The following is a 22,674-nucleotide window of genomic DNA, read 5'->3' as shown; positions in this document are numbered from 1 at the left end:
CTCTAAGTTGTTCACTGGAATTCTTGCAACTGGGAAAACTGTGTATTAGATGCAGAGCACTCATGTGACTTTTGAGATTCTGTATAATCTTAAAATTTATTGATTTAATTAAATAATCTCTCATGACTCGTAGACTTTTGAGCGGTTATCATTCTGTCAAATATGCCAAATCACTCCTTGAACCTGTATGTCACCCCTTAATTATAATTATTTCTCAGGCCATCTAACTTAAACACTAGTCATTTTGACTTGGAGCTTTTTCAAAAACAACCTTTAAGATAACAGAAGTTTTATCTCTTAGCGTTTTCACATGAAAACAGATAAACAATCAAGCGCCCAATTCCCCTTTCCCGAGTAAAAGTCTATCATCTGACATCTAAAAGTAGCGAATACAGGAGAATCAAGAGTCCTGGATCATACTGCACAATGTTTAAGAGCAATCTGACTATGTTCTTCCACTTTTCTCCTCCCTTTATCCTCAAATATTGACTATCCCCATTTTTGAATGTCTTTAATTTTGTTTTTTTCTGGGTTTTTTTGTCCATTTCTCCATTAGCCAATAATCAGGCTTTTCTTCCCATTCCATCCACTTTCATTTCAGTTCTCATGCTTGTCAATTCCCTTTCTGGTTTTATATATATGCCTTTTCATCTCCCTTTTCTCATCTCCTTTTTTTTTTTAAAAAAAAAAAACTTCTGTCTCATCTTCCCACAGCCCATACCTCTTTTCCTCCTGTATGTTCTCAATGCCAATGGCACTACTCCGTCGCCCATGGAAGTGGCTGGCTCGGGTATGTGCTGGGATCCTACCAGGCAAGGCAAAAGACTAGAAAAAAGGAAAGTGTGACAGAAAGGAAGGAGAGGAAGACATGAAAAACTGTGGAGAACTGGAAACATGGGAGGAGGAGTTTGCAACACAGATCCAGATCCTCTCCTTTACTCAGCAATGCAACAGCACAGCTCAGTTTCACCAGTGCAAGAAGGAGCTCTGTCAGTGAGAAAGAGAAGCTAGGGCTTACAAAGACGGTCTGAGAAGGAGACAGAGAAACAAAGCAGAGCAAGATATGCAGCTTGTATATAGAGAAAGAGGCTCAGGAAGGGAGGTATCCCATACAATGAGATAAGGAGAGGCAGAATCAGAAGGGTAGAGAAAATCAGAAGTTAAAGGAAAGGAGAAGGCAGCAAACTCAAGTCATTACTATTCTGTGACTTTATTGTGCTGACATAAAGAATGCATACAACTGAGTAAACTGTCACCAGGAAATCTCCACACTGAAAGGCACTTTGAGGGCATATTCAGAGATGGGTTTTTGTCATTTGCCTATATTGACATCACTAGTGCAGAGACCAGTCAGCTAGATGTACTTTGGCCATGGGAACCACACCTCCAATATGAGGAATACAGATTTGCTTCCAGAAACATTTGTCATGGATTTATTATGCTCACACTGATTACGTATGTTTAGTATCCTTATCAAATAAGAAAAGCTTTGATAGTGACTAGAAATATTCACTTTTTCTCACCCCAAACATTAACTCTGCTGTTTGTTCCCAACATGGAAGTTATACTTACAGCAAAACAGCAGCTTGAATAAGTATCATGCACCTGTTTATATTACAGAAAATAATCTGATTGATGAAATTGAAGAAAATCAAATGGATCTAGTGTCCTTATTTTCTCAGCTCTTGCCATGACAACTCAGTACCATTCTGGTCAAACCACAGTGCATGCATTTTTTTAAGGTATGGCAACGTACAGGATATAATCCAGGATAGCAGAGATAGATGTCTGATGTAGAATCATGTTTGGCTTTCTTCTCCCAGTCTGCGTCAAGCTCAGCTCTAGTTTACAGATGAACTGGGGCTAGAGATAGGCACAGACAAAATCGACTGCAACACATCCTGTCACCACATGTGAAATGGGATACAAAGAGAGAGATTCATGGAAGTATAAGAGGACAAACTAATAGGGAAAGAGAAATAAAATGTCTGGGTGGGTCAGAAGGGATGTTGGATTTCTTCCTACAGCCCACCCAAGAACCTTACCGCAGCAATGGCCTTAGGGCCCTCGGCGACACTCTGACTAAGGGCAAGGCCAGTTGTAGCTGGGCGGCTGGGCAGGGTGGCTGGCTGCTGCTTTCTCATGGATATCCCTGTGGTATCCAGGCTCTGGCTGCGGCCTCTGATCACCCGCTGAACAGAAGGGAGGCAGGGAAACAGACAAACACAGATACACATGGAGATATGCACACGGTAGGGTAGTATGAAAAGCACCATAGACTGGGTGGAAAGTTGTGAGACACCAACGCCAGAACCACAGAAATCCTAACTTGTAGAAGGCAGCATCTTAGATATTACCCATTTTTGGTCCTAGCCGACTCATGGAGCTTACTGCCAGGGAAGAACTTTTCCTCAAGTATATTCTCTACTTTCACTTCCCTTGTCCTGTTGCAGTAAATAGAGACTCCACACTAGTATCCCAGCAGAGTGGGTAGGACAGCATCCGCTGGAGCAGTCCTACTCACTACAGGCTACAAAACACGAAATCAAACTCCGGTTCAAGACTGTAAGGCTCAGTCTTGCACAAGCTTGAGTGCTGATTTCAAGGGGAAGCAGCCATATCAAAATCTGCAGCACGCGAAAAAGCCATTTTCTGAGATTACTCAGCGTTTTCCAGCCTTATACAAAGCTCATCTGTGTACATGACATGCAAATCACAGCATCTGCTAGAAGTCAGAAGAGGACATTTCTGGTTAATTAGTGTAAGACATGGATGGGTATGAAATTCCTGGTTAGCAGCAAAGGCAGGGTAGACGGATTGTAAGTAAAAACACACCTCGCCAAAGCATCCCAGCTTGGACCAAAGCTATGCATATAGCTACCAAACCTATATATCAATGAATTACTTTCAGAGCCCTTAATGACTCTAACCAGCCCACCATACAAAGCAGATGGAGATCATCTGAAGAAGTGCTATTCATAATACATCTCTCTCTCCAGACAGATAACTTAGAATACAAAAGAAGCAGTGAGGCACTTCTCACAGAAGCAGGAAAGGGGAAGTAGATAGGAAAGTCATATAAGATTCTCTCTATATAATCAGTTCAGAACTCAGTTTTCCCATTCATACAAAACCTTTGCTTTCTCATACCATATCGATCACTTTTAAATGTAAGTTTTGTCACCTGCTACTGATTTATTATAAAAAAGCATCATCTATACTGAAATTAACTCTGGCTTTTAGAGAGTAAGTAAAGTACACAGCTTTTTTAGACAGTACACTAACAGATATATTAGAAACACTCTTGCAGTGGCTCTTTAACTCTTTTAGTTATAATGAAAATTAATTGGAAGAGATCTGCTGTAAGGACTGAAATCTGCTTGCTACTAGTTATTACAGTTCCTCTTACTAACACTCCTTTTTCTGTAAATCATGGAATGAAACCCTATCTGACACTAGATACCAGCACCAGCATGAAACATCTGACTTCTCAGGGACAGTATGGAAATCCACCCTGGACCTTGTTGAGGCTCTGTAGGAAGGAGCATAGGAAGGGGAAAAATGTCTTCTCTTGAGAGGTACAGTAAAGCACAGCTGAAAGTGCTCTAAAGAAAGGCTGATGGATGGAAAGACTTTTTTCTGTCTTACTCTAAGCACAGCTGATCAACAGGATCAATATTCCTTGAAGTGAAACACAAGGAGCTTGAGAAAAGTGTGAGCAACTGGATAAAGCATCAATCCACTATGGCTCACCTTGAAATTCTCAAGGAAGCCCCCACTGCCGTTCTCTATCTTGTCATCCTCCCCTATGGGTAATCCCATCATACTGCGACTGCGAAGCTGTAGCTCCTCAAAAAGGCTCTCCAAGAGGGCACTCCGGGTTCTTTCCTGCATCAACATTGTGAATGAAAAACAGCTGTTATTGGGAGTGGAGGGATTTTTCTTTTTATTCCTGTTTTTGCAGTGTCTCACATCCTAATTTAAAAAAAAAAAATCACCACGAAAATTACTTTAAACAGTATGAAGTGGTTTTATCTGTATAGTTTTGGAATATATTACAATAATACCCAGCCATTTTAAACTGTTTAAAAAACAAGTAGTCATAAAGGACACCAGTACTTTTTTTTTTTTTTTTTTTTTTTTAACAGGTGATGAAACAGAGGCATGTTTTTTCTAGATCAGGCAAGCAGCAGAGTCTGGAACAGAATTTCGGTACCTTGAAACAAAAATCAGTGATATTAGTATGCATCCAGTAGCACAATACTGAGTTTCAGCTAATAAAAAATTTCCTCCAGCAAAATGTATGCATCGTATTCCAATTCTTATTTCAGCACTAGATCTTTACATTAGAATGTACCTGTTCATATTCTGCCATGCCTGCTGTGAAATACAAAGGAAGCATCACATGGCTGAGTATAATCACATTCCATTTTCCTTTAAGTAACACAAAATTAGAAGAAAGTAAAAAATTATACTGTATTTCCTTGATTTGGCAGTAATATAGTTTTAATGGAAACAACCACTTAAGAGACCCACCTCTAATTTAGCAAATTTCTCAGCTCGATAGCAGCTGTACTCAGCATTGATGAGCTTGATCAGGAGGAATTCACGAAACTCTGCACTCTACATGACATGATGAGGGCCAGAAATGAAAACAGCAATAAAAATATCATACGAGAAAAGCTCTGCCTTACTACTCTTCAGACCTCCAAAGTCATCTAGCCAATGACAATATGACTCAGAACACAACGGTGTGTACCATATCCCCCTGTCATCTAACACTGGACCAGAGCAACAAACCTTTCTAAATATGGCTGGATTTGGCAGAGGGGGTCCAAAGAAGGGGACATCATCTCGTGCTGTGACTGAAACCTGAAACAATAAGGGGAATAAAGTAAGTATAACAGAAGTGACACTATCAAAGCTTTCAAAGTACTATGGTAGGTATGATCCCTCATGAATCACTGACATATCCAGAAGAGATCTACTATGCTGTCCTGTGCATTCATCTGTCTCTGAACTCAGTGAATGGTTGTGCTGACTTATCTCCCAGAAATTCAGTCAGCTAGATGTGCACACAGTAAGTGCAACAAAAAGTTTTTTCCTAAAAAAAAAAATTTTAATACATATTAATAATAAACTGTGTTTAAAATAAAAAATTAAGATGCTTCTACGCAGCTTGCAGGATTTACCCCCACTAGAAGAACCTTTGTCAATATGGTTGAACTGAGCTATTGTTTTTGACAGAGAATGCTCAGTGGAGATACACTGCACATTGAGTGGAGTACCTCACTGACATCATCTCCAAGTCACATGTGGTAAACATATAACAGCACTTTCCCAGTAAGAGATAAGGAAATGTATGCTTTCTTTTTTAAACATGCTCCCACCTGACATACCAGTGCCAAAAAATGTAACTGTAATACAGTCCAGTTTTTACAAACTGTCACTTGGCTCCTCACAGCATTTACCTATAATTACATGCAGCCATCTTACCAGATACATAGAGCACTTAACAATATTTCACAGGGGGGGTGTGTGTGTGTGTGTGACATTTGAGATGTAACAATATCATTATTTGCCATTTCATACAACAGGGAACAATGTCAGAACAACTTAACAGCAACTGCCTCAAAATAACACACCATTGTAAATGTCACAAAGCCAATGAGAGGCAGATGTTTAATGATAGGAAGGAGGAAAGGAGCACTTGATTTAGTTTAAATTTCTTACATTGTAGGCCAGCTCCTCTAATTACAAGGCCTCCCTCTCCCTCCCAACAGATACCTACCAGATAAAATCCTGCTTTGTGTTTTTAATTTTCTAACTGCAAAAATTGATTAAAAGAAATAACTGCCATTAATATTCAAATTCAATCATGAGGCACTAAAGCTTAAGTAAATGGAACAATGAATGGGAAAATCTTCCCAAACTGCAGTCTCTTAGTTAGTAGAATGCTCTCAAGGCAGTATGAGTTACAACCCCTTTGGAAAAGCCTTTACAGAAAACTCTGCGTTGGCTCTAGGGTCCCGACTAGAATGATTTGTTTTTCATTAAATGATGCAAGCAACCTTATTACACTGACAAAAACAATGCAGACAGGCAAAGATGAAAACAATAGTAGGAAGAGACAAGAAAATGGCAAGTTCCCCAGTTCTTTCTCGTCATTAAAAAAATCCAGTGAATTTCTGCTCCCTACAAAACAGCAAGTGAGAGGAGAACTGAAATCCTATGGCCCTGATCAACATGAGGCTATCGCATCACTACAGACGCATCTGCCCATAGCATAAGGAACAACAGAAGGTGGTAGTTCCACCCCTAGCACCCTCTTTGGTGGGAGAAGAGATAGGGATCCTGTGCCAATTTTGAAATTCTTGATGTTCTTGTAGACCCCCAAGTCATAAGGACTCATCATCACCAAATCAGAACTCCTACGTAATACAAGACATAGCACTTTGATTAAAATGTTTCTACAACAGAAAATCCACCACAGAACGCAAGCGTCTATATATTTTCTGTTCTCTCAGCATGACAAAGTTGAACACAGTTATGCAGACATCCATACACAGTCATGCAACAGAAAAAGGGCTGTGTCCAAAGGCTGCAAAGAGGGAATGTGTGTTCTAGCATGGCTTTGTTCAGCTGGAGGGCCCTAATAGGCAGCACTTCCCTGCCAGATGGGCATCAGTTCTGGGATACCCTAAAGGAGACGTAGTTGGTTCGGGCTCCACAGATTAGGCCAACCAGCTGCATCTGACCTGCAGTCTCAGGCAGTGCAAGCTCTCAGCATTGTGATGTGCAGCATGTGCAATGCAGACAAAGCTGTCAGACAGGTGAGTGAGTTTTACCTGGCTTACATAATGCAAGCAAGACATCCCCCAAAATGGGATCAGTTACATCCTATGCTCTTTGAACATAAAAATTTTTATCTGAATTTGTCCCGCTTTATTGCCCAAGCTTTAAGCTTCAGAATTGCATCAGCTGCTTTGAAAAATACACAACTACATTCTAGTTTCATGTGTAGATACTTAAATTCAGATGACAGCTGGATGAACCTGTACCTCTCCCAAAGGCCCACGAATGGGTTTCGATTTCAAGGATCAATATCAGTAAATCAGTACAGAGAAATCTGTTGACTCTGTTTACCTTGTAAAGAGTGTCCCCAGTGGTGCCATGAGTGAGCTGAACTACCACATAAGCATGTAGGAAATTAGAAGCAATCATATCAGGAACAAAAGGTGTGCTTTCATCCTGGAAAATGATGGCTACAATGTCATTCCCAATGTGACGCTTCCGCTGAAGCTGCAGAGCGAATAAAGTGAGAAGGAAGGTGAAAAAGAGCAGAACAGTATGATGGGGCCTCAAACACCCATCTGCCTATAGCATCTCCAATCCATCTGCTCAACCAAACCCCTCAGCACTACTTTTACCATTACTCAGCCATAATTCCCAACATTATGCAGTTAGGTATTCTCCCCTCTATGCAGTCCCTCATCAAATATCCCTCCCCTCTCAGGCACACTGTTGTACTCCTTAGTTCTTCTTCCAATACCTGCTGGGAATCTCCCTCTGTGAAGGGCAGCTTTGTAGACACATGAAACATGATCTCCTTGCCCCGGAAATTCGTGTAGACTGACTCAGTGCCTGTTTGACCTCTGGTAACATCCAAGCCTCCCCGGAACCTGAACAAATCCATACCACACCATAGATCAGACAGGACAGAGATGAGAAAGTGGAGAGAAGAAAGATGGTATCAATAATAGTAGCTTGGTACATCAATATTACGACAGGTAATTTTTAAGATATCAGTAACTGTGAGACACCAAACCGTCCCAAAACAAATACACTGACTGAAGCTGCACAATGTTTCTGCTGATGAACATACATGCTTGCTAAAAGCTATAAAGCTAAACCAGGGATCCTCAAATGAACATTTTTTTTGTCATTCTTCTGAGAAACACAATCCATTTTTTAAAACTACAGAAAGAATGGGCTGCCCCACAGAAAGAAACTAAAACAATAGACTCAAACCATTGTGAAAAAAAACTTACATTCACACAGACAAATAAAAATATTTACTGACACTGTGGGTCAGGACACCTGTAAATGAAAATACGTTTCAATTGAAAATGAGCTAAATTGAGTGACCTAAGTTCCAACATGTTCCCAGACAGGATGGCTGACAAAAGCATTCTGGGCTCCTCCACCTGCACTGGGATTCAGAGGACACACCAGTGCTGTTTCTGAAACCAGGGCTTTAACAGAGTTGCAGACTCTGAACACATGATGCTACCCAACTCAATCTGGCCTTCCAACTGTGCTGTGTACATACCCACGGAAATCCTGCAGCTGAATTTTGTCACCAAGGAAATCCAGGAACTCCAGGAAACCCAGACTCTCTTCTGTGTTACTGAAGACTTCTTCTTCAGTCGTCTTCAGAAGGAAAGGAGAAGTCAAAGAGCACAAGCAGTACAAAGAACAGGCAGTAATTTCTATACATACTTCAACCAACTTTGGGGACCTGATCAAATTGATCGACATCTGTATTTTTCACAGGATAGTACAGACCTTGTTAATCCATTTAAGCTAAGGGAGCTGACTCTTTGTGTTTTGCCTTAAGTATTGTGGGATCTGAGGGAGCTTACCTGTCCAGGTTTCTGGTAGATGACCCCAAATTTGAAGTTATTGCTTATGACATGTTCATCAAATGCAACAATAAGCTGTGAAGCCTGAGGTAATGAAAATATAAATTATCAGTTGGACATCATTAGCCAGACCTTGATGGAAAAGGAATGTACAGACATAGCAAAACATTATACCTTGGGGTACAGGACAGGAAAGAAGCGTTCAACATTCACATCCTCACATAGTAGCTGTTGAGTGAGAGAGAGAGAGAGAGAGAGAAAGGGAAACAGAAGTGTAATTATCCTGTGCCCTAGCTTGCTGTGGGCATGACAGCGTAGGGACTGTTAATAATTATCTGACAGGAGCCCCTTCAGGCAAATATTCTGAGGTAAACATATAAGACAAAGAAGAGAAGCTAAATTGAGGTGTAAAATGGAAATATATGACAGTACTATCGGGGAATAGTCAAGAAGAGGGAAATGGGAGGACAGAGGTGAAAATAACTTGAAGAATGAGGCATTAAGAGCACAGGCAAGCATAAATCTCACCTTCGCCATCTGGACAGCATTGGGAAACTCCTTCAGACAAGAAATGGGGATCAGGTCATGTTTGGTGCCAGTCCGGGTCCTGATACACAACAAAAAAATGCATTAGAATAAAGGCTGAAGGGAAACATAAGCAACACTGGCTCTTTAAAGAAAGAGTACCCATTCCTTCAGACTATCTCTAAAGCAGTTAATTCCAAAGGACTAATTTCAGGCCTGGTGCATACAATTTGGAAAAGGGAGGTCACTTCTTGTGGGAAGCAGAGGAAGACAAAACGGGGATGCTTAGTCTCTTGCTCCTTTGCATTATTTTCTTGCTTAAAGAAATATTTTTCTCCCCCACCATGTTCTTTCACAGAAATCTAAATGTTGAAATAAAATTCATGGACACAGTATCAAAAGAGATTCATAAAATCGTACAATGAGAGTTTGAAGGACTGGTAAAAGGTCTGTAAGAGACAGCCTAGGAAAGAAGATCTATGCAAAGCATAGGAGGCAGAAATTGGTGTAGCATTGTTCCAGAAAGCTGATGGAGAAAAGCTGAGGGATAAGAAATATTGGGGGGGTTGTCAGAGTCCTCTTCAAACCATTATAAACAATTCACTAAGCAAAATGGAGGAATTACTACCCTTTTGTAGGGGTAGACTGGTAGACTTCCATGTAGGAAGATTTCTGGGCTCAGATAAACATTCCCTGGCACAGCTCACGAATAGGCACTCTCTTTTTTGCCCCAGATTATTGCTTTGCCTGGCACTCTGAAATGTTCTCCACATATAATGGAGGAAACCCACCAGTGATTCTTTTGTAGCTAACTCCAATGCAACCAGTATTTTCCCTCAGTCCTGGATGAGTCCTTGTCACCAGCAGCTGACACCAGAACATCAGACAGTGGAAACGCACCCAGTCCATTGTGCGGTAAAAAGCATTTTTGCAGCATGCCTCTCACCTACACAAGACATCTCTGATCTTCCTCTAGTTCAGTCAGCAGTTCTCTCTAGGTAGTGGCTCTCTGTGGAAGTCCTAAAGGTTATGGCACTTCACAGGCTGTCCTGGGAGGCTAAGGAATGTTCTAGCTCACCTTTGAGGGACACTTAATCTCAAGTAGGAAACTAGGCTGCCCACCATCAGGAAAACCATATTCTCCAAAAGAATATGTACTCACATGTCTCTAAGTAAACAGAAAAACTTTATTTTTGAGGGAAGAACAGATGTTTTTCACCCAGGAACTATAAAGACGTGCCTGCAAACAGCACTTCAGCTTCCTGAAGGAAACTGCTGAAAGAAACTCAGAGTGGAAGGCAAGAAAACAGAGCTCAAAGGTTTCTTTGCAGCCCTCTCAAGAAGAAAGACATGAAATTCACACTCACATCTACACAGAGGAAGCTCAGGGTAAGATGAGAGACACAGCACAAGGTGCTGGGTTTGTGTGTGTGGCAGGGGTTTTGGTAGCAGGGGAGGTGGCTACAGCAGTGGTCCCCTGTGAGAAGCTTCTTGAAGCTCCCCCAGATCCAATTGGGACCCACCTCTGCATCAAGGCCAGGCTAAGCAGAACCTGGGAGAAGAAGGAGTTGTGAGGAGAATACCTCTGAACACCGAGGTCAGTGGAAGAAAGGAGAAGGCAGGGGAGGTGCAATGGAGCAGAGACCCCCATGCAGACCCTGGTGAAGGGCAGGCAGTGTCCTAAGTTGCTGAGGGGGAAGAAGCAGAGAAATCAAAAGCAAAGCTGAGCCCAGGAAGAATGGAGGGGTGGGGGGAAGGCATTTTTAAGATGTGATAATGCTTCTCATTGTCCTACTGTCTGTGAAGTGGTTTTGCTGTTATTGTCTGAATTAAATCGATACTCTCTCTTCTTCCCCTAATGAATCTGTCTTTTGCCCATGATAGCAATGGGCGAATCATACCTCCCTATCCTTATCCCAATTCCTGAACTTTTTACTTTGTTTTCTCCTTCCCAGTCCTGACGGGGAAGGGGAGAGTGAGCAGCTGCATGGTGCTCAGTTGCCCTGTGGTCTTAGACCACGGCACACAGTAACATACACTTCAACAACAGGCACTGTTACCTCAGCAACAAGCGCAGATTTTCCTGTTTCTCACTCTGTTCATACTTCACAGAAAGTACCAGATAGCCCAAGGACATGTCACTGGAGTAAAAGTTCTGGTGCTCCTGAAAATCGGAAGAGAATGCATTATTCCCAACATATTTCCCAGAGAAGTTTAACACATTTTTTGCACACAACCTGCCACTGAAGATTAGCTAATGTTTTCTTTACTAGCAATGGCATGCTTGAACACATGTATATGCTGTCTCCCAGCCCCCTTGATGATCAATGCATGAGCATATCAGTCAAAGTTCATTCACTGTCAATTCAGTTCCTCCTCAGCTGTCCATCATCAGAAGGGCTCCTGAGAGGAACAGGATAAGAACATTCAGCAATACATTTTGAAGAAATCAAGTTTCTTGTAACTAAATTTGTATCTTTCATGGCCTTCTCCTGTATCCATTCACACTCCACATGACTAAGTAGTGGTCTCCAGCACATTCAGCTGGATGTGGTTGTGGGCATTTTCTACACAAACAGTAATGACAGGATCATTATACCAAACAGTTGATCTCTAAGAGCACTCACATCTCAGAGAGGATGCAGTCAGAGCTCCAGGTAACTACTTTGCAGATGAAGACTGTGCTCAGCAGTGCCACTAACACTGCTTGAGCTTTGGTAGAATGTGCCTTGAACAGAGAGTGTCATTCAGTCAAACAATGAGCCATAATGCAAATATTTTCACAGGCTCTATATAGAGGTCGCTGTGGCCATACATTTATCCTGGGTATACAGCCATGTTCCAATGGCCTGGGTATATATATTAAAAAATACAAAATATATATTGCTATAACATATATATATTGATATATACAACCTCTAACCTCAAAAGGTTAAAGCCTTTTGACAAGAGATGTGAACAGAAACCTGTAGGACAGTGAGAATACTATGCATGGGGTATCATACAGAAATGCTTGGATTGCTCTCATCTTCCTGGTGGAAAATCAGTATCAGTATTTGGAGCTGGCTGCTACTCTAACCAGATAGCTGAGACTGAACTCATGCTTGCATGAAACAGTCCAGAACTACTGATTGAGACATAAGCAGGAAGGAGACACCAATGAGAATGTCATGCAGGGGATCCAATTTTCTCTGGATTAGATATCTTAATCTCTTGTTATTTCTGTTGAAAAGGGCAGTAGTACATTCCAGTATTTAGCCTCCAACCCAGGAGAATATAGTAAGATTGGTATAGTACTTCTGAGCTAGTAGTGATGGAAGTTGGGGTAAGACTCAGCACAATAATAATAAATTAAAAAAAAAAAAAGAATCCCAAACCCAGAATTGTCTCAGCTACCCTATAGCAGACAGAATCAGTGCCTCCTTTGCCTTGAGACCATGAAAAATCAGGATAAAGTCATACAGCAATCTGCTAATGGTGGAATCAGGAATGTGTCCACAGAGATTTTCAGTGTAGAACAGTTTAGACAACAGTAAAAAAAAACAAACAAACAAAAAAAACCCCACACAAACAACAAGAAAACTAACACCAAGGCTTTCTTTTGGTATCTCTTGTAGACAACTCTTGGGATTTTCCAAATCCTAGATGATGCATCTCAGGATACCCAGCTGGATTTTCCACTTCTGGTTCTGTAGGAAAAAGCAGCTTTGTCCACTCATTAAGAAGTCAGATGCTCCCAGGGGATAAAATGCACAGACTTTATTGGCAAGCTTGATTCCCAAATTCCACTAGTCAACTGTTTCACAGAGAAGAGGTACCAACTGCTATCTTGTTTGTTGATATATTTTCCAATGACAGTGTTGTCCATCATCAGTTAAATTGAAAGCTATAATCAAAGCACTCTGCATACATTTTAGTCTGTACAGATTCTGTTCTGATGTATACAAGTGGTTTTTTGCTGTTTGGACATAGATCTCCTCAGCCTAAATGCACAGTCAGATTAAATGGAGGAGAGAGATAAAACAGCATTCCCCTGCAAATAATGAATGGGCTGTTGTCATGGTTTGAACCTGGCCAGTAGCTGAACACTGGTTGCTTCAGCTTTTCTCCACCTGGCAAAATAGGGGAGGGACAAAAAGGAAGAACTTGTAGGTTGAAAAAAAAAGTTTATTGATGGCAACAAAACAATGGTAACAGTAGGAAGTCCAAACGGGTAACACACAACGTGATTGCTCACCAGCTGCTGACCAATAAGCAGCCCGCTCCCAGCAGCAATCCCAACACAACAAAGATACTGCCATCAGACCCAAAACAAGAGAGAACCCACATCCTTTATATATGGAGTATAATGTCATATGATATGGAATACTCCAATAGCCAATCCGGGCCTGGCACTCCAGCTGTAACAAGGAAAGTTCACTCTATCCTGGCCACAGTCAAGGTCAGGCACGCCGGCTATGCTCTCTCCCAGCTCAAGAAAATTAACTCTATCCCAGCTGAAACCAGGACAGCTGTTCTACCACCAGAATAGTAGTCAAATCAAAAAGTCACTTGCAACCTGAGAAGATGGTCAGGGAACATAAAGTCAGTAACCAAGATTGCAAGATTTGGAGGGAGCATCACAGGAAGCACTGTATAAATGCATCCTTGTGAAGGACACAAAAGTGTTGTGCACTGGGACAGTAAGTTAAGTTGTACAGTCCAAACTTGCATGATTTGCAACATGTTCTATGAAGGGAATATTCTGGACACAATAAATTAAATAATAAGGACTCAGTGGGAGCAAAATGTGTACTTTGATCAAAAAGAGCTGCCAGTCTGACAATTTCTTCCTCAGACTTTTGCCTAGAAAATACAGGTCTGTTCTATCTCTGTTGGATTGCAACCCTTCTCAACACACTGACAAGATTGCCTTTTGCTGTGGAAAAAATCTGAACAATTTTTTGTATTAGCCATAGTTCTGATTCACTGTGAAATAAAGACACATTTAGTGAAACACTCTTTATACCTATATGAATGTAGACATCTTGAAGTCAACAGACATAAACCAATCCTCTCTTTGGAAAAAAATAAACCACCAACCAAACAACTAACACTACAGTCACTACCCTGAACCTGGATGTGAAGATAAAGATATTGAACTCTATTAGAGATATCATTGTCCTCACCTCCTCTTTGAGGCAGAAGAAAGCCAACATCCACAACTGCCCTGCAACTGACATAAGGAAAAAGTTCCATGGCTTCTTGTGCTAGCATATTCCACCTTCTGCTGAAGCAGACTGAACAAGTGGGTCCTAAAAAATGTAAGGTATAATAAGCAAAGAGCAGCAAACGGTCAAACAGATTAATATGGCCTCTAGCTGAAGTGTTCAAATCACAGAATTCCAGTGTGATCTGTCACACAATCTAATAGTAGCAACCAAACTTATCTGTACATGGGAAGAAATGCTGAAATCAAAGGAAGCCACAAAGGATGAGAGAGCAGCTCATTTCTCCTGACCATGACTTTTAGTCTACTAATAGATTTTGGGGATGTGAACAAGAATCAGGTACAGCAATCACTGTGACTAACGGCAGAAAGACAGAGCAGCTGAGGAATAGATGGATTCAAGGAGCAAAACAAGAGCATGCTCAATGGTCAGCTGAAGTCTAGAATCAAAAGAAGTCTGTAAACCAAGGAACTCATATATTAGGGTGGATGCCCAAGACAGGCTATTAAGGAAAAAGAACAATGCCAACCAAAGTTGGGACTAGAAGGCAGAACAAAGAAATAGGAGCCAAAGCCTGAGGTTAGCTGCAACAAAAAGTAACACTGAGCTGCAAAGACCAGAAAATGGGACGCCTTTTGATGAGACTTCTAAGCCAGACCCCAGCAGGTCTGACACACTGGGATCTCAGCTGCTTTGAAGACTAGGCTATCAGCTCTGCAGCTGGCATAACTGGGCAGAGCTGCACAAAGGGGTGCAATCTTCACAGGGGAAGAGGCACCAGAATTAGTGGAGGTCTTAACTGAATTTTTGTCAAAGCTACTCTGGATACCTAGATTTTTTCCTGAATGTAAGCCTGGGTTTTCAACTGAGATCTGAGTAATCATACACCTGAACAAAACTGTAATTTCCTCATTATGACTTTTTTTTCCTCTGTGATTTTCTTTCTCTGTAAAAACATGTAGGTAACAGAAGGCAGCTGACTCAGTCCTTCAACATACAACAGCATTTGTTGTTAGCTGTCCTGATGTTAGAGATCAACCACCAAAAGGCTTTGGGTTAATAATGAAGATTGCAATTCAGTGGTGACAAGATAGCCTGCAGCTTAGATGACTTAGAGGTATGAATCTGTGCAGCCATATAAGTAGTTTCTGTAACATTTAAGGCACTCTGAAAGGAAGTTCTGAATTTCAAACAGATGTCTGTAAAAGCACTTAAGTATCTTCCATGGGACCAAGGAAAAATACTAACAGAATACACAAGGAGTGCTGACAGTTTACCTTATAAATTATAAAGCTATTAAGATAGCTGCCATGTTCTTTGCCACTTGGGTTATTTTTGATAAAATAGAGTTATTTTTCACTACTCATTAACAGCAATTGCACCAAAAATGAACAAACCAGACAAAAGACATCTTTCCTATGGTACCTGATATGTTTCATCAGCTCTTTTAGCAACAGGAGCATAGGAAGCCAAGAAATCTTTACAGGATTCAAAATGGGTTCATTAGCCCATTCTCTTCCTTCAAGACAACTGAAAATTAAAAAAAAAAAAAAACAAAAAAAAAAAAAAAAAAAAAAAAAACAACCACCACCACTTTGAAAAAACTTGGCAACCTCTGGTCACCTGGTAAAATAATGGGAAGATTTCATCCCTGAAGAAGGAAGAAAAGCAGCTTTGGTGGCTAAATGATAACGTGATGACCTGCAGGAAGATATTAATACCTGAACATCCAAATATATCAACAGTGATAAATAACTAAAGTTGTAATACTGAGTAGGCAGGACTATTATTCCAGCAAGCCTTCTTGGAAAAGTCTAAGGTGGTGTTTGCCAGTCAGATGACAACAAGGACCTAGAAGCTACTGCCATTGTTGGCAATTGCAGAACACAGTACCACTAAGACTGGGCTGGTACTGAAATAATGAGGTTGACTCATTGCAGGCCCTCTCTGCACCTCTGCTTAGACAAAACTTAAAAAAAAAATAAATAAATCTTGGGCTGATGTCAGCTTGTCATTACAGGAAAACAGGACCAAGCTCCAAAACACATACCAGAGGAAAATGATGCTGAATATAAGACCACCTACAGTCTCAGCAATTCGCAGAACACGTTTACTAAAAGCATAGACCTGTAGTAATTTAAAAAAAAAGATACTTTAAAATAATAAAAGATCATTACAATTATATCTAATAATAAAATGTCCTTTGATTGCTTTATAGAGTTTCCATCTCTTTGTTCTAGGCTATGCTACAATTACACAGTAATAACTTCAGATGCAGTGCTTTTTGCTGAGAGGACTCCACTGACTAAGTTCCCCAACAGTTCCAGCACTGCAGCAACAATACTCTAACCAGAACAAAGAACGGACAACATAATGGAGAAATACATGACCACATATGAATATATGGCAAGAAAGCTTCTCTCATCAGCACTGGCAGCTTCAAGTGCTTGTGAAACTGCACCCTGAGATTCTTTGCCTGGCCTTTCCAATGTATACCTTTATTAAATCCTTCCTAGCTTGAAGCTACTTCTCTTTGTTAGTCTTGAGAAACAACATAGACATTTCATAATTCCCACAGTATAAGACATAAGGTTTTGCAGCCTTCTTCCTACAGGCAAAATTAATCCTACTGTGTAATCTTCATATAAGATATAGAATATGAAACAAAGAAATGGACTGAGCTATGGCTTGTATGTCATAGCACTTTTTCTGATGGCTGTTTTATAGGTTCTTCTGTAAGATGTTCTGCAAAAAAAATCAAAATAATTTTCTGAGTTTGAGTGACCTAGTATATGCACACCCACAACACAGACATACATATTAAGTTTGTAATACCACACACACTCTAATCTTGCTTAAAGGACACTCCCTAAACCACTGGCGATGACTCTCCCATCGCATGATGCTTAGGGACTCTGCTTCAGCTAAGAGCTGTCTGCAGATATTCAAAGCATGCAAGAGATCTTTCTTTACCTTTCTGACATAACCTCCCCATGTTATCAGCAAGAACAGGACCTAATCCACAAAGCATCAGAATCACTGGTCTCTCCAACTTTGCACTGAAGAAATACTGTCAGTGGGGAAAAGCTCTGAGCTTTCTCCTTACCTAAGGCTTTAAGCTATGGGTAAAGTTTTCTACCCATGGGTAGAGTTTTCTGTGATGAGTCCTGTTCACCTTGTTCTTTTCTGACACTGGCTTGCTCAAAAACTTGCTTGTTTAATTGAACATAGACACACATTCATCTCAAGACAAAAAAAAAACCAAACACTTGACACTGTAGAAAAGGAAGAAGATAGGAGTTCTTCTATAGTACTGAAGCAGTGGTGGTTGAGCACTTTGTATTATAGTCCAATGATATGGGAACTCCTGTATCTCACCTGTAACAAACAATGATGATATGGCCCTGCTTGAGCAGGAGTATGGACAAGATGAGCTCAAGAGGTCCCTTCCAACCTCAGCTGTTCTGTGCTATCAGGTCAGCAGCGAATCCTACAATCATACCCCAATTTGCCTCTCATCCTAGCTGGCCGTGGAAACCTTCAAGCACAACCCTAAATTTACCATGACAGAAAGATAACTACAGTTGGCATACTGAAAGCTTCCAGAATGTCACAGGATAAGTGTCCATTAGCAGACTGTACAGCAGATCTGTCAGTCTAGAGAGGAAGCCTCCAGGAAGGATACTTTATATATAAATTATATTATTAGTAGTTTCTAGTGTTGCATACTACACAAGATCACACAGACAAGCCCAGCTATTGCAGAATAGGTCAGCAGCACTGATCAAAACTTCACCTCTTCCTAGTTTTGAACTTACTAAGCAGTCGCAGTAGGAGATCACTGAATAAGGTGCCAGTGAAGCTTTCTTATCTCTTTATGCCAATGTGTTTGTTCTTACTTGTCCTTGATGATTACTATCATCCTGTGATCCAGTCTAGAAACCAATCAACAGGCTGTTTTGCCAATTATTAGGCCTAGCATAAAGGACACAGGCAGCATAAAGATGAACCAATAACCAAATTGTATTTGATACAAAAAGGTCAGTATATGGGTGAGCGCTGGGGGTACAAACAAGTCAGATTATACATAATCAACATCAATCCCACTGACCCCAACAACGACACCACATGACCAACAATGGGGGGAAGAAATGGTGAAACACAGTCTCCCATAGAAGGAACAGGAGACAACCAAGTCAACAAGCCAAATACATAAGACCAAGGAAGTCACACACTGAATCTTTACACAGCCCACATTTACAAAGGCCAGACCTGACTGGAGCCCAGTCCCAGGGAGGCAGGAGGTCCTTCCCCAACAGGAAACTCTGCACAGGACACCCACCTCACAGACAGACACTGCCCCTGCCTGCAAGTGGTCCCAGCTTTTATCCCTAAGTGGGACACCTGACCTTTGCTTACTTAATGCAGGACACCTCGGGCTCATTTACCCAATGGCTCTCCTGGCAAGGCCAGCCACACCCTGGAGGGAAGCTTAAAGGTAAACTCACCCCCCCTTTGTGATGGGCTGTGGGAATCACCCATATGTCAACCTTAATTGGGGGCTTGGGGTTGAAGCCCCAGCATTTCACAGGCCAACCCAGATGGACCTTAATAGCCAGCCACCAAACATCCACTTCATGAGGTCAAGTTCTGTTTCCCTATCTGTCAGACTGCAATTTTTAAAGTCAGGAAACACTTAGCACCAAACTTACTTAAATCAAACAACTGTAAAACACATTGTCCAGATTCTTCACACATATTCTGTGGTGACTGTACTTACTACTTATCTACACGAAGGAAAAGGGACCATTTAGCTTACTACTGAGGGGCTTGCACAGTCAGTGTTGAAGTCCCCTCTAAAAATAATACCATCTTCATTTCCAATATTATTACCAAGGTTGGCATCTGTCCAGGAGTCTCAAAAGACCTTCTTAACCAAACATAAGCATTTCCTGTGCAAATCCTTCTCATCTGTTAATGAACAGACCACAAGAGGACAGGACCAAGCTAACACACTAAGACCATATGGTAGCATATACCTTATCTACATTAGTCCAAGGCATCATGAGGAGGTGAAATAGACATAACTGCACAGCCACTCCAAGTCCATCAGAAAAAGCCTCAGATACATTTCAGCCTTGAGGCTGGGTGGGCAGAGAAGGCTCTGAAGGTAACTCTTACCTTTCCCAGAAAATGTTTGCGGTACAGCTTGGCTGTAGGGTCACTTTCCAGTTTCACTTTACCACTCCAGGGAAAAGGTACATCAGACAGAGTTGGACTCAAGCTGGAGAGGTTGTGGCTGGTCCCTTCAATCCAGTAGCCCCCAAACTGGGGTAAGATAATGAGAGGATATGGCCAGCCTTTCTGTAATACCTATTCACGAGGACAGAGAACAAGAAAGCTGAAAGGTAAACAAGCTGAAAGGCCAATAAAGTCCAAGGAAAAACAGAGGAGAGCAGTACTAACTCACCTCATGGATGCTGGGGTAAGGAATATACTCCTCTTCTGTCTGAAATTTAAAAAAAATAGCAAAAATCATGACATCTTTTAAAGTGTTATGCTTTCATGATGGCACAAGCTGTGCCCTCAGCTTCCATTCTGTCCTAGTTCATCTTTAGTTATACTTTAGGATTTATGGTTAGACTTAATTTCCCAAGTCTCAACATTATAATATAGAACTTTGAGAACAATGTATTTAGGAGTTCAATTTCACCCACCTTCCTCCTTGAAACTACACAGAATACAGGCATGCAAAATGAGGAGGCAGCCAAATTAGAAGCAAATTGGATGAGGTTAGGAATAACAGTCTCTCTCCTTTCCTTCCTCACACTGTTAGACAGTTGCTGTTCTTCTGCAGATAGAGACTGACAGTAGGGATGGTAGAAATAGTACTGTTATTTACACTGAGATCAAGGTTGTATCATCTCCATAGCTAGACCTGTAGTATACAGCTGAGCAGTGCTGAGGCATTACTGCAGGAATAGGAGCAGTATCTGAGTCACTTTATACCTCTTGGATGTCCCTTCCATCATCACAAAGAGCACTGACTATCTGTCAGAACTGAGCTGTATCAATTCTCTATGTGGCTTTTTTTTAAAGATCATTCCAAGATTAAATTCGAGGTCAAGGTTGATTTTAACGTTACTGTGCCTGAGCTGAGACTGAAGGAATGGAGAGGAAGAGTTGAGAATTTACAGATGGGGATCTGTTCTTATTGGCCTGATATTGAGGGAAACAAACCAGCTTCCTAGTAGCATCTATATGAGTCCTCAAGCAGACTATTGAAATAAATGCAATGTGGCTTCACAAGTAATATTATGACTCTTACACTGAATTAAATTTAAGAAATTACTTGGTCAAAAACTAAGATTGCTAATAACCACTTAAATCTGAAAAAGGGAAGTACTGATTCTATTTCAGCTACACAGTTTCACCCTCTTGTGCAGCAACATTATAAGAAAAAAATAAAAAACAAACAGCGCAAGCATATGTGTGTTCTTGGGCTGTTTGTAGGCACCATGTTCACTCCAAGATGAAAATACACTTCAAGACAGGTCAATAATTATCTGTCATTCTCAGCAATTTAGGAAGCCACAATGACTTGGCCTGACCTTGAGAGGAGCTGGAAGGGAACATCTTTGTTCATCCAGACGACTTCCCTGCAAACATAAAGTCACAGACAGTGAATCCTGTGGTTTAGCATGTCTGTTTCACTTACCCTCTGTGTTCTTCTCTGTATGCCAAATATTAATATTTTGTCTCTCTATATAATTTTCTAGTTTATGAAAATTTGGAATAAACAGGAGACATAAAGCTAGAACTTGGCCAGTGTGAGAGAAAGTTTCTCACAGGCCTGGTTTCTAAGAAAAACAGCCCGAGAAAGCAAAAATTGAGGCTGATTGAAGGAATGCCTCAAACACTCGCAAGACAAAACTATGAGTCATGGGCTGGATAGTGTGGAGGTCAAAGCTGATAAGGCTGTCCCACTAACACAAGATGCAGCTGGAGGAGGGAGCCCTGTGGAGACAGGATGGCTCTGCTCTGGGGCACCTGGGCAAATTTCAAGGGCCATCTGTCCAGTGAATTACATTTGCTTCATTATCCACAAAATGCATATTAAAGTTAACACATCTCAATATGCTAACGAGGGCTGTCATGATCATGCTAATTACATCATCCCATGAAACACCTCATCCCTCCCATCCATGGGATACATAGGTATGTGGGTGTACCTAGGGGACAGACCCAAGTGTGTATAGATCAAGGGGGAGAAAGAGAGGGGGGTCCTGGAGCGTGCAGTGAAGCAAAGAAGACAGCTGCCTCCTGGAACCCTCACTGGCAGGATCAGCACAGAAACCCAGACTGGTGATCTGTATTTCCCTATTCTCTCTATCTCCCTCTTTTCCTTTTTCTATTAAGAAATACAAGGCTTACTGTATCGCTTACCACAACTTACTTAGCCAATTATCGTGTGTTCAGTTAGTACACTGTGGGTAGTTAATAAATGGTTGGACTTTGAGACTTGTTTCACCATTGTCCACTCTGTTAGGGATTCGAGAATCTGAGTCACTTGTCTCCCTCATCTGAGAGGGATGTGACAGCCAGTCCCCTAGTTTGGCATTAAAAATGACAAAGCTCCCCCACCACCTTATATTTCTTAAAAAGCAGAATACTTTAGATTTCTGTCAACTATCTCCCAAATTGATTCTCTTATTTAATTCCCTAATCTCTTCTAGCTACTTCCTATCCCAAGCAATAAAAAAGGGAAGAGATAAAGTCAGAACACAAAAGAACAGCATTTCAGACCATTCATTCCTGTTCTACTCTTCCCTCTCCCTGGAAGATACTGTCAAGCAGAGCACAAAGAACCTCAGAGCAGGGTTAAGAGAAGTAACAAACACTTGTTTTGAGGATTAGGATTAAGCAAGAAGACTTATTAAGTCTTCTTGCTTAAATCTCTTATTAAGCAGATGATGTGTCTTGCTTCCATCCACATAAAGGAACAAATCTGTCTCTTGGAGGTAAGACAGAAAATCAGAGCTGCTCTCCATCTATTCATCTGACTAGTGCAACAGACTTCTGCAGGCAGCAAGGAGCCACATAGCAAAGCCTTGAATGAACATCTGCTTTCCTAGGCACCGTTAATGTGAGCTGGGTTGGAATGGCAGGGCAAAAGACTACTGGTTGCCTAATTACTTCCTGAAACAGCAGCTGGCATCCAGACTTGATTCTTTTTCTTAAGGCTATTCTATCCTCTGCCTTCTCACTATTGCAACAGTAGCTCTCTTCCACCA

The 22,674-nt window shown here is 41.2% G+C and overlaps 1 protein-coding gene across 15 annotated transcripts in view; it reads right to left on the bottom strand.

The window, feature by feature from the left end:
* Window positions 1-22,674, bottom strand: part of RAP1GAP (RAP1 GTPase activating protein) — a 51,105-nt gene that overhangs the window by 15,404 nt on the left and 13,027 nt on the right. For 9 of the 15 annotated variants that reach the window (XR_003398779.1, XM_026852324.1, XM_026852296.1 and 6 more), the window contains 15 exons: window positions 20,992-21,039; window positions 19,851-19,889; window positions 19,562-19,753; window positions 11,231-11,334; window positions 9,174-9,252; window positions 8,820-8,873; window positions 8,646-8,729; window positions 8,333-8,433; window positions 7,553-7,682; window positions 7,147-7,302; window positions 4,801-4,872; window positions 4,537-4,623; window positions 3,754-3,888; window positions 2,046-2,192; window positions 722-825 (listed from right to left, as the gene is read on the bottom strand). Coding sequence is in view for 14 of the 15 variants with exons in the window: in XM_026852324.1 (XP_026708125.1) it covers window positions 722-825; window positions 2,046-2,192; window positions 3,754-3,888; window positions 4,537-4,623; window positions 4,801-4,872; window positions 7,147-7,302; window positions 7,553-7,682; window positions 8,333-8,433; window positions 8,646-8,729; window positions 8,820-8,873; window positions 9,174-9,252; window positions 11,231-11,334; window positions 19,562-19,753; window positions 19,851-19,889; window positions 20,992-21,039 (1,532 nt within the window). In the remaining variant the exon portion in view is untranslated. The other 6 variants (XM_026852416.1, XM_026852364.1, XM_026852341.1 and 3 more) reach the window with 6 other exon arrangements.

The sequence above is a fragment of the Athene cunicularia genome (assembly GCF_003259725.1).
Source record: "Athene cunicularia isolate RWA chromosome 1 unlocalized genomic scaffold, athCun1 chr1_part1, whole genome shotgun sequence".
NCBI classification, from domain to species: Eukaryota; Metazoa; Chordata; class Aves; order Strigiformes; family Strigidae; genus Athene; species Athene cunicularia.
Note: the sequence above shows the minus strand (reverse complement) of the source record. Positions and strands in the feature narration are given on the sequence as shown.